Source organism: Haplochromis burtoni, unplaced genomic scaffold, assembly GCF_018398535.1.
Source record: "Haplochromis burtoni strain Fernald_Lab_line unplaced genomic scaffold, NCSU_Asbu1 Contig_63, whole genome shotgun sequence".
Classification (NCBI taxonomy): Eukaryota; Metazoa; Chordata; class Actinopteri; order Cichliformes; family Cichlidae; genus Haplochromis; species Haplochromis burtoni.
The window spans coordinates 1,010,263-1,023,368 of NW_024582424.1; the positions used below are offsets into that span (position 1 = coordinate 1,010,263).

Sequence of the window (13,106 nt, forward strand, 5' to 3'; positions counted from 1 at the left end):
AATTAGATCACATTTTCAGTGATGAACATTAAATTTAACAATCTAACAGCAGTACAAAGTCTGCAGAAGGTGTCAAAAACCACAACCTACACAGGTAACCCACAAATGCAACCTACTGTACTCTTTTTCTTTGTCTCCTCCTTCATAGTCACTAATATTGTAATCACTATGTTGTAGAAGCCATGAAGCAGTGGTCCTTCTGTTTCTCCTCACCCAAAGGCACAGATATGAGGGCTGCTGCTACGTTGGTGGACCTGTGCAGATGTCCTCATACAATGACCCCGGAGGAGCTGGACTACCTGCGGGCATCAACAAGCAAAGTGGCTAAAATCCAAACAAGAGAATTATCCATCTGGGGCCCGTTCTTCGTACGTCGCTTACTACATCCAAGATCAAATGACACATCCAAGACCGAACCATCGCGCTAACCGTGAGCTCGCTAATCCGGTTCCCCGAACACACCTGCTGTTGACGATTAGTACAGCTGGACGCAGTAATGTGACATCACTGGGTGTCGTAAAAGGGGCTACGCATCGATAGTAGAAACATTGATCGGCAACCCTCTGATTGGTCGGCGAAAATGTCGAAGGAGCGCGCTCGGTATTTTTCGGCAGCAGAGCAAGAACTCTTGAGTGAGGGATTTCAGGAGTTTCAGAGTTTAATACAAACGCAAGGGAACACTGCAAAGGCTGCAAAAGCAAGGAGAGAGGGCTGGCAGAAAGTTGCTGACAAATTAAACTCGTAAGTAATTTAATAATAACAATAATAATGGAGTGGATTGATATAGCGCTTTTCAAGGCACCCAAAGCGCTTTACAATGCCACTATTCAGTCACTCTCACATTCACACACTGGTGGAGGCAGCTACGGTTGTAGCCACAGCTGCCCTGGGGCAGACTGACAGAAGCCAGGCTGCCATATCGCGCCATCGGCCCCTCTGGCCAACACCAGTAGGCGGTAGGGTAGATTTATTATATTACACTATATTATCCAATATTATATTACATTATATTATAATATGTTATATTATATCCCCTTTCACATTAGAGCCACAACAGGACCCACTAGAACATGGGAACAGGTAAAAGTGAAATATAAGAATATTCTACAGAATGGTAATATTTATCACTTATATTGCTTTTAGTCTCTTGGAAAGAGACCCTGAAATAATCTGTTTGTTTAGTTAACAGCAACCAAGAATCCTCTCGTGAGTAATGCTGTAATTTGAAAATTGTTCAGATACACAGCAAACCTTCTACACAAGAAAAGGGCCCGAGAGGAAAAGAGACATTCACAGCTATGTCGTATGGGAGTCAGTGACACTCACCCCATCAGCTCAACAGGTAAGTTTGATGGGGTTAAAAAGTAAACTCATCTGACTCCTCACGGGAAAAATCCGATATCTCTTGAAGTGGGTCAATGAGAACTGACAATCGTTAGTTTGTTCATAACAGCAACAAGAAAAGGGCAGAGGAAAAAAAGACAGGTGGTGGTCCTGCACCCCCTCGTCAACAAGTTGGTTAAGTAAATAATACCCTCACGGGAATATCGATATCTCTCATGAGCACACTGTCGCGCTGAGCTAAAGGATCCTGTCTGTCCCGCAATATACGCTGAATTCTGAGGACTCTCCTTATCAATCTTGCACCTTCCGCAATGGGTGGCTCGCGTATACGGACAGGACATGGCTGTGACAGGCTTCCCAAATCCACCTTCGCTTTTATAGCCGTGGTCTCTCATCTTGATTACACGAAGTAATTTGCAATTACTACTCTGAAATATGAATTACATCTGTAATAATCACATACATGTAATAGAATGTTAATAGTACATTTCCCTTTTTTAGGAAATGACCTGTATGTATCTGTGTGACATCAATAAAAGGATCAAGTGCTGCATTATCTTTAGTTACATTGATGTTATTTATTTATGGTGAAACAGTGGTGGAATATCGCTGTTGCTTTCGTATAAATGAAGCGGACATACCTGCGTGGCCGCGATCTAATCCTGTTTACATAAAGTAAACCTGCTCCCGAGCAGGTTTATTACGCCGGCACCACACACATACTTGCGCGCGTATATCCCTCGCCCTCCCTCCAGCCCTGCATTTCTCCCCGTGAACCTTCCCGTGCCTCGCGCCTCACCAGTCACATATACAGCGTGAAACTCCGTGCTTGCCTGCGGAGGCGCATCTGCGTGTCGTTTAGTCGTACGGGCTCTGCTGCGTTCAGTGAGACCAGCGAAGCTCGGGCAGCTCCGGATGAGCTCAAGGGAAGAACAGGAGGAGACGGAGTCGAGGAGTACGCACGGCTAATGATCACCAATCTTCCCATCATAAAGCACCCCTTTTGGAAGCAGTAGCGCAACAATACACCGAAGATCACGCGAAATGATCAACAATCTAATCCAGCTAACTTACTTAGCGAGGTACGAAGAACGGGCCCCTGGAGTGAAAAGGAGATAGAACAATGGTCTCTGCCATTACCTTTTTGTGGGTTTTCTTATTGTTGCCTCTCCAGTATTTATTTATTTATTTAAATTTGCAATGGTTTATGCTTCCTAACTGTACAGACTGGGGACCCTGAAGTTGAACTACCTTTGTGCTAATTTGTGTCTTATACTACAGTGTAGTATTAGATGAATTGATTTGATAAGGATTGGTAACCTCTTTGATCTCAGAGAAATAAAGCAGTTTTAATTCAAATATTGAATTAGAAGAACAATGGCATTAACAAGATTGTAATGTTTACAAAAAAACCCTAAACACGGCAGGGTGATTACAAGTAAACCACAGTTAAAAACCACACATCCACACACCAACTTGGCCTGGTCTGGCTTTTTATAGCAGACCTTAGAAATCCACTCTGAAAGTTTTCTGCTGACTACAGAACCTATACTTAGGCTTCGTTCACACTGCAGGCGAAAGCACATCAAATCCGACTTTTTTGACCCTATGCGACCCATATCCGATCATGGTATGACAGTGTGAACGGCACAAATCCGATATTTTCAAATCCGATCTGGGTCACTTTCGTATGTGGTACTGAATCCGATACATATCCGATGTTTTAGAAAGCGACTGCTGTTTGAACGGTGATGTCGCATTAAATCCGTCTTTTACGTCACCGACACAAGACAGACGCCAATTATCAGCTCCGGAGAAGCGCCCGAGAAGACATCGAAACTGACAGTGAAACTGTTGGGAAGACATCGTTGGAGAAACGTGAACATTTTATTTGTACTGTATAATCTGCAGATTCTGACAGAAATCTGCAACTATCCTTTGAAGCACCGCTCCTCTAAAACAGCAATAAGGATCATTATTAGGTTATTTACATTATTATGTAAATACATTATTATGTAAATAACAAAATAACTTAAAGCAAAAATTGGGAAACATAAAGTCCGAAGTCTTTATATTAACGGCCATCTGTCAAACAATATAGGGCTTTGGAGTTGACGCCACGCCGCAATGCATTATGGGAGCGCAGCGCCATTTTCGGGGTCTACGAATCAAAACAAACACACTGTGTTGGAACGACGACTACAAGAAAGATGCTTAAAAGCAGCTCAAAAGAGAATGAACTGTATAGAGACTGATTGAGTCCAGAGGGGAAGCAGTGGTACTTGCAGAAAATAGCGTGCATTGGAAATGTGGACCCGTATGAAATACGGCCGTGGAGTAGAAACCCTGAAGACCAACCGCTATTGACGTAGCCTGACATATTTTCGTACCTTGTCTGTGGAGTCAGCGCGTACAAGTCGTCATTCAAACAAAGGTAAGTCAGCTCGAGTACTGCGAGTGAAATGCGTTTGATTTCCCTGCAAACATTCAGATTAGTGCAGCATAAATTCATTCATGAGGGGAAATTACAGTGAGAACATGTGGAGGCTGTTAGAGGGATAACATAGTGAGTTCAGTGCATTGATGTGACATGGTTAAAGAAATTGCACTAATTTATTCATATTTATTATAAATAATCCTAATTATACATCTTGCTTCCATGTTTGTATCCTGTGTCACTAAAAATACATTTTATTTTAGTTTTATACATTGATTAATGACCTGCAGAATCTCCTTATCATATTAAGTGATTCATAATTGTCACTTTATGCTTTCTCCATCTCTAAAGTGATGACATCCTTGCATTACATACTTTAGGTTCATTTTCTGCAGGCAGGTTTCTGACAGAGAACAGGCAGATTTAGAATATAACATGCAGCGTTCTATAGATGGACACATAAAGAAATGAAAAATTACATGTATGTGCTAACTTTCTAAACACTTTGTTACATTTATGATAAAGTAGATAAAACACATTTACGTCGGCCTTGGCTCATAGTTCTTGTCTTTAAATGAACTTTGTCTGTGTGTGTTTCAGGTCCTGCACTCTCAAAGACTGAATGAACCAGCATTGCAGCCATGGGTCACTGTGAGCATCACAGGGAAGGTTGAAGCGCCCACTGCACCTGTAAGGCCGGAGTCGCAGAGACCTGCAGCCATGTCGCTGCTCTTCTGTTTAATGTAGAAGCAACAGTGTTGATCCGTGGCACAAGGACTGTTACAGATGAACCTGCATACTGGGTTTTGCTGGGTAATATGACCAAGATACAGCCAGAGGTTGGCCATAAGATAGACTTCTCCTCTTCAGCTGCCCAAAAAAAGGCTCTTGATCAAAACATAAACAGACCATCCGTGTAGTGACAGGTAAAAGGAGCCGTCCTCAAAACAGAAAAATCCCACCTGCTACTGTGGAGGAGTTGTCACTGCTATTGGATACTTTGCTGGAACACAGTAAAGCTGTGGGTTGTGGGAATGACCCATAATGTTTTATCTAGGGGTCTAGATTTATGCCTGTAGTGCACTGCCGTGTAAATAATTTGCATTTACTGAATATGTACTGACTGAGTACCACTGTTCAAAAGTTGAATAAAGAAACAAACTAATTTTTGCCTCTTTTTTTTTTAATTAAAACCACCTTATAGAACATCACATCAGTTACAATGTAGAATCCATGTCATTTATAGTTTACAAATGACAAAATGTTTACACAAAATCATGAGTGTTTACATGATATCACCCACTACTAACATTACTTTATTTACTGTATCTTTTGAAAAAATACAGCAATTTTAACAGCACAAGACTTAAGAATATTTAACAGGAGCAGGTTTCATTTTTCCCTGTTTTTATTATCACACTGTTCACCAAAACGCAGCAAACCTTCACCATCTTATCCAGGAGGGTCACCTCTTCACCCTCACATGGAAGAAGTAATCTGATTGGCATGGTGGTGTGTTTGAAGCAGGTCCCTTGTGTAGGGCTGGAACCCAGTCACTATGTTTCATCCATTTCATAGGCTGGTTTGCTGCAATAATGCCAAATAATTAGCAACTCTATAAATAGAAGGTAGTTCTGCAAAATCACTCAGTAGGATGTTTGTTCTAATTTGCTATGACCTCACAGCGCATAGAAAATAAAACTAATAGGCTATAAAGAGTGATATGAACATATTTAGAGCTTACCGGAAGGAAAATGTCTAGAGCACCAACAGATTTGGAGATGGAAGAGTAAGCTAGACGCCTTCGTTTGGTAACATCCAATACACAAGCTGCCTCATGTTGCTTCCAGGTTGGGAAAGAATGGAAAGATAAACCATTTTCAACATTATTCTCTTGCCGGTCGTGTGATCGAACATTGCAGACGACCACACAGCAAATATGAACCATGGCTGTTGTGTGTGACTTCGCCCCCTTTTCACTTGCGCTAGACCCCCAAAATGGCAGATCGGGCCAAAATCCTTTCCACACCCACCCCCGTGATATCACGCTCCAAAGTTTGCTCTGGGTCTAAACAGAGCGCGTTGTGTGTGAAGTCTTCTTTTGCGCATGCGGGCCGCTTTGAGCGTTCACACTAGAGCGCGTTTGCTGTCACATTTTATTTGTAGTGTGAACACGCAGACAAAAAAATCGGATTTGATCAAAAAAATCGGAATTGAGCATTAAGACCTGCAGTGTGCACGTAGCCTTAGAGCCCAGAAACATATCTAAGCTTTAACCTACAAGCTGACAACAAAACTTTTATTTCAAAGAGCTGTTTTGTGATCAGGCAACTGTGGGTGAGAGAACTGAATTTGGTGGAAGTACAGTTTTTGACAGCAAAGTTTTTTTTTTTTTTTTAAATAATAAAAAACGTTTTTACTTTAACTTAACGGGGTGTGACTGATAGGACATCACTGACTTGTGAACTGGTTTTAGTGGTAGGGGAGACCGGGGATAGTTGTAACGTGGGTCAGTTGTAACATTTCCAATTTCTCCAATCAGGGCTAAGTTTCAAATGATGTGACTCATCCTGTACATGCCCAATTCAGTTCTGCTATCACATGTGAAAAATCAGCACATTTTGTCAAACACAGACAATTTAACACGAAAAAAAGTAATTTGTATGCCAAAAAGTAAGTTTTTCTACTTTATTTCAATTTGTAATAGCATTATCTGCTTTTCAGTTAAACTCATCAAACTTAAATTGTGTTATTTGTATGTCTATGGGGATATATTCTGTGTAGGTCTTTAGTGCTAATGTTTTAGCCGTTGGCTGTAATGTTAGCTAGTTCATGGCTATAGGAGTCTGGGTCAGTTGTAACAGCAACAATCTGGGTTAGTTGTAACAATAATGCAGATGTTACAACTTACCACACTATTACTTTAACTTATATTAAACAAGTTGGGGCAACGACATCAGCAGAGAGAGGTTCACTGGTCGCTTTTGTATATGCGGTTAATGCCATTGGCAACACAATTCCTCCACTGTTTGTGTTCCCACACATACATTATGCAGATCACTGTGTCAGAGATGGACCAGTAGGAAGTACTGGTAGTGGAAATAAATCAGGATGGGTGCAAGAAACAGATTTCCTCATCTTTCTGAAGCACTTTGCAAACCACACCAAGGTAAGCCATGATAAAAAGTAATGGAATTGCGATGCTGGTGAACAACTACATTTTCTCAGCTTCATTGTTATGTTCAAAATTGGTGCAAGAGTTGTAGGTTATAATGCCCACTGAGCCAATGAGGCCAAACTCAAGGAAGACCAACCAAAATTAATGAAATATTCAGTTGCAGAAAATTCCATAACTTGTCTTTTTTGGGGGGGTTGGAATATGTTCAAAAGCTAGATTTCTGCATTCTGTCACACACACACAGAGCTACATAAATGGATGTAAGTGCATTCACGTGTTAATAAACAAAGATTACATGTTAATGTTTTGTTAGTACCCTTATTTCATTGTGTTACATTTTACCCCAGGATATGTTACAACTAACCCAGACTATGGGGTTAATTGTAACATTTCACTCTTTGTGTTTGAGATCATACCATGCAATGGGTAATTGTGCTGCAGAGAAAATAGCTGCACTATTTAATAGCCGAGACATGTAAATACTTTGCATTACATTTTGAATCCACTACCTTAAAAGAGCTTCAATTTACAGACAGAAATGTGAAAAATGTTACAACTATCCCCGGTCTCCCCTACTACACTTCATGAAAGCCTTTGTTGAGCCACTTGAAAAAAAAAGAAAACACTAACACAGGAAACAAAACAAGAACAGTTTCTGAAATCTCATCGCATGAGCAGTCTACAAGTTTCCCACCACACAGAGGTACAAAAAGAATTAGGAGTTTCCGACCACACACTTGGTCATAGTTTCAAAAAGAGGTATGACTTCAACAGCCAACCCACACACAAGCACGCCTCATCCTACAAATGTAAAAATTAAAAAAGAAGAAGAAGAGGAGGAAAGAAAATAGATGAATAAATGAAACCACACACAAATACATAAACTGCTGATTTTATGGGTGTAACAAAAGTGCAACATTTCCTCCCATTTGCGTATTTTCTGACTTATAAGCAACAGAGCCTGATATAAACTCTTGTCAGCTCTATAATGTTCTCATCAACTTTGTTGAATAAGCAGTCCAACAACAGAAACAACCAATTTGCCTATGGAAGGATGATAAAATTATAAGGTTTTACTGACTATTAAACATACTCTTTGATTATTTTCCACCTGCTTTAACTGCAGTATTAATGTATAAAAATATAATATATATTTTATTGTATAAATATTATATAATTATATTATAATTTTGGCAGAAACCCCACTAACTGGTTCAGTCTTTAAATGTTACAGATAAACAATTTAAATGAGAATTATATGAATTACAAAATTGTGAGTTATTGTGATATTCATCAGCATTCAGTCACCTTAACTGTGGTTATTCATTATGCCGATCATCATATATAAATGTAATAAATGTCCCAAACCTTTTAGTGTCGGCTACAGTCCAAAATTACGGTGTCACTCACAGGGAGGAGCCTCCAATCACACCATTCAGATCCGTTTATCGGTGACGGGAAACGCAACTCATTTCACTCAGATCTAAAATGTCTCCGATAAAGGACTTTAATGTGATTTACACAGCGACCAACGACGATGATACTGTCTCTCCGGGAGATATTATTGTAGGCGCAGTGATTTTCAGACTGACAAAAGAAGTCAAAGTCAAGAGCGTTTCTCTGAAAATCAAAGGAGACGCTTTCGCGCAGTGGTCAGACGGCGACACAAAATACTTTGCGCAGAGGAGATATTTCAAAGTGAAGAGCTATGTAGTTGAAAAAAATCCTAAAGGTAAGTGGTTTAAGTATTTTAAACTCAGAGTTATTTTGAAATTAAATGTGTCGGATGGGAATTTTGAAGCTTTGGATTGAAGCAGCGGATAACGTGTAATGGTAACAATGATAAACGCAATGTGGGAATTATAAGATTTTTTTAAAGAAATCTTACTTTAAAAAAAAAGAGTTGTTTGTGAAGTTGATAGTTTTTGAAAAAATGTGCAATTTTTTTAAAATTTAAGTTAATAGTCTTTTGTAGTTATTGACAGATTAAAAAACAAACAAAAACTATTATCTATATCTATTAAAGCAATGACATAAGTCATGATGTGATCATGATCACAAAAGTGATGGACAATAGAAAGAAGTAACCGATTCAACGGTGTACCAGACATGAAGTAAACAGCACATTTTGATGGTCTGAATTAAATGAAAAGTAGTAAATCATAAATATATCACTCTTGCTCTGTGTAGGAAAAGTTAAGCAACCTTGTCTTGCAGGCACTGTACTTCCCCAGGGGGTCAACAGTTTATTCTTCGCATTTAAACTTCCAGACTGGTAAGTGGAGATGTCTAGCCTCAAAGATTAATACGGTGTTATAACAGTTTCCTTTTGCATAGTTATGACATTATTTTAATACAATCTCCACTGTTTTTATTTTTATTTTTTTGTTACAGTGACATGCCTTCATCCTTCCAGGGGAAAAACGGAAGAATTTCCTACATCATGGAAGCAAAGATAGCTAGGAGCTGGCATTGGTCCTCTGATGCACAAAAAGAGATCAAGTTTATGTCCAGGTCCAGTCCACACACTGTCCAAATGATGGTAAACACTGCCTTGATATATGTTATAAATATTTAGAGCGTGTGTTGTAAATGCTAAATGAAAAATATATAAGACAAAATCTTATATGATTTAAAAACCTGAATGTCCTGTTACAGTTTCATATGTTTCATTAGGAGTCGCCAGTTGTAACACAGGGAGTTCTGTGTTTATGATGTTTACCAGAATTTGGTCTTAAGTTTACAAAAAAAAGGAAGTAGATTCTTCTGCAATTTGGTCATTTGAGGAATTAAGTTGCCCTGGGGAAATCTTTATCTGCATGTTCTATTACAGCATCCGCAATCTGGTTCAGTGAGTAAAAACATGGGTGGTCGCTCCAGGGGACAGGTCCAGATGTCTGCCACTATTAATAGAGGTGTTTGTTCTCCAGGTAAAATATCTGCAACATGAAAAGACAAATGCTGATAGATTTTTAAAAAAATGCAGTTTATTTCTATGATTTGTTTTTGACAGGAGAAACTTTATCTGTTGTTGCCAAAATATGCAACTCCTCTTCCAAGGAAATGAGACCCAAATTCAAACTTCAACAGAAAATAGTGTACAGCTGCAAGAAACATACTAATCCCACCTTCAAGACTCTGTGCAAAATGGTCGGGGACACTATCAGTCCAAACTCAGAGCAAACTGTGTCCTGCAAAATTAAGATTCCTGGTGACATTGCCCCCACTCTCCATAACTGTGATATTATTTCAGTTGAATATTATGTCAAGGTATGAAACAATTTCATAGTGATATCATGATATCTTAGCAATGAAACTCCTTCATTTGTAAACGATCATGGGTAAATAAGTAACAGGAAATATGTGTCTTAACTCAGTATCTTTATAACTATATAACGGATAACAATCTTTATTTAAACATTTCTTTTTTCCATTTCTGACTGTTTCCCAGGTGTATCTGGACATTAGTTTTGCCTTTGACCCAGAAGTGACGTTTCCACTGGTCATCCTTCCTTCCAGACTTGCTTCCATATGGCCCGATGAGGCTTTAGGACAATCTGTGGGGGAGGGTGGGGCAGCCAAGGCCACTAGTTACAATGTACATGCTGTACCTACAGCCTCGGGTGCTTGCCAATACCCCATCCCCGATCCCCCTCAGGATGATCACATAAAAGGAGGCAATTATAACCAGTTGCCTCAAGGTGCTACTTCACTGGGGCTCTCAGCTCCAGCTTTCACAGTGGATTCAATGCAGCAACCAGCTATTCTGCAGGGAGAACCATCTCCATTATCTACTTCCATTTACCAGCATTAGAATGAGTGATTGTGCAAGTTGAACTGGATTAAGTGAATAGGCTAAAGATTAACAATAAGGGCCAGGTACCTGTTAAACAGGGTAGTGAAAGTTCTGAAAATTAGAAGTGAGATACAAAAGCATGTGTGTGGCTTAGGTCGGTGTTGAAACAAGAGCACAAAACAATTCTTTGGTTTCATTTTATAATACCAGGCTTATTTTTCTACGAAGATTTGAACTTTGAGGGGGTTTAAACAGGAGAAAAAAGTGTGAATATGTTCATGTCTGTCTGAGAAAAGTGTATAAAGTGTGTAGTGAGGGATTTTACAGCCTTAAAACATCTATAAAAATAAAGTTTGCTACTTTTCGGATTTCACTTATTATTTAGTTATTTTTAGAATGTAACTCCCACGATAAACAAGGGAACACTGTATAGCTAAGTTGCAGTCGTCAATCACCTCTAATAAAGCATATGTATGTATATGTATTTTTTATCTCATTCATTATAATTTTATTATTATATTTTCTTCTTTCACAAATTTATCCCAAGGGTTTTATACTTTTCTTTCTTTCTTCGTAAATAACTTTTTTAGTCATCATTGTAATCTTTGCTTATTTTTTAATCATGTTATTTATCTACTTTTTATTTTGAAACTCGATTTTTGTAAACCTGATTTTATCTTAAAATGTTCAATTCTATACAGAGACAAGTGAAGTAGTATCAGAACAGCAGGAGGTGATTATACATTTTGAAAGAATAATTAAGCCTAGACTAGATATAGTCGGCAAGTGGCAAAAGGCCACTTGACAGCAACTTGGGTAGTCTCAGAATCTTGTCTCTGTATTTCACAGATGATGTGGTTCTGTTTATCAAGTGGTGGCCCCCAGCTCGCAAGGTGGTTCCCAGCCATTCCAGTGTGAGAATTAGCACTTCCGAGTCTGAGGCCATGATCCTTAGCTGAAGGTAGAGGGGAGAGGGAAGAGGGAGGGGAGAGATCAAAGAGAAGAGAAAAAGAAAAAGAAAGAAAAAGCAGAGCGTAAAAGCGAGGCTCTAGATTTACTGGCCGATTTATATCTCCACTCTCACCTATGGTCATGACCTTTATGTTTCTTAGTGCTGTCAGACATACAAAGACATGGTGGTATGATTTCAGAACCAGCCAAATACATATACCTATACCATCTGTTATTTTGAAATAAATAAAACAATAAAAGTTCAACCACACTACCTGCTGCAGCTGCTTTTTGATGATGTGTTGCTCTCTCTTCCTCTTGGTTAAGATCATTATGTAAAGCCAAACCATTACTGACAGATTTTGGGCAGTGAAAAAATATTCTGTACTAGGTCCCAAGAGACAGCCTGAAGTTTTAAACAAACAAAAACATAAATAATGCTTAATCCATCGGAATCATGAAAATGAATCCTAAACGTTGCTGAAATACTGTTAACTCTACTTCTTAACAGCAAACTGTTGAAGACATACAGGGAGTGCAGAATTATTAGGCAAGTTGTATTTTTGAGGAATGATTTTATTATTGAACAACAACCATGACCTGCTCCCGTCAGGCAGGAGGCTCCGGTCCATTCGCACCAGAACCTCTCGCCATAAGAACAGTTTCTTCCCCTCTGCTGTCGGACACATGAACAATAACCATATGACTGTTCCCACCACTAACACATGACCCTACGCTGTGTTCACTGCAAAGAGAGATGTTCTCCCCGTGTTTGCGTGGGTTCCCTCCGGGCACTCCGGCTTCCTCCCACCGTCCAAAGACATGCTGCTTGTGGGGATAGGTTAATTGATTAATCTAAATTGTCACTAGGTATGAATGTGAGTGTGAATGGTTGTCTGTCCCTATGTGTTAGCCCTGCGACAGACTGGCGACCTGTCCAGGGTGTACCCTGCCTTTCGCCCTATGACAGCTGGGATAGGCTCCAGCGCCCCCCGCGACCCTGAAAAGGATAAGCGAATGGATGGATGGATGAAATGGGTATATATTTGTTTTTTGTAAGTTGCCTAATAATTATGCACAGTAATAGTCACCTGCACACACAGATATCCCCCTAAAATAGCTAAAACTAAAAACAAACTAAAAACTACTTCCAAAAACATTCAGCTTTGATATTAATGAGTTTTTTGGGTTCATTGAGAATCAGAATCAGAATCAGAAAGGGTTTTATTGCCAAATGTTGAGCAGGTTTACAACATCAGGAAATTGCTGCGGTGCTTCAGTGCAAACATACTGTCATAAAAATATAAAAATAAGAATAAGAATTAAAAGTGCTAAGTGGGTAGATATATACATGATATATACATGAGTGCAGGTGGTGATCAGTGCCAAACATGGAATGA

General features: G+C 39.3%; 1 protein-coding gene across 2 annotated transcripts; it reads left to right on the forward strand.

Moving 5' to 3' along the window:
* The first annotated feature begins 8,399 nt into the window (after window positions 1-8,399).
* LOC102294736 (arrestin domain-containing protein 3) lies at window positions 8,400-12,298 on the forward strand. 2 transcript variants are annotated; one of them, XM_042221218.1, is made up of 6 exons: window positions 8,400-8,691; window positions 9,150-9,234; window positions 9,354-9,501; window positions 9,793-9,889; window positions 9,973-10,229; window positions 10,411-12,298. In XM_042221218.1, the coding sequence occupies exons 1-6, from the start codon at window positions 8,448-8,450 to the stop codon at window positions 10,771-10,773; spliced, it is 1,194 nt and encodes a 397-aa protein (XP_042077152.1). In that variant the 5' UTR covers window positions 8,400-8,447; the 3' UTR covers window positions 10,774-12,298. The 2 variants fall into 2 exon arrangements, with proteins under 2 accessions (XP_042077152.1, XP_005922906.1); XM_005922844.2 differs by having other exon boundaries at window positions 8,401-8,691; window positions 9,177-9,234.
* Window positions 12,299-13,106: the final 808 nt, after the last annotated feature.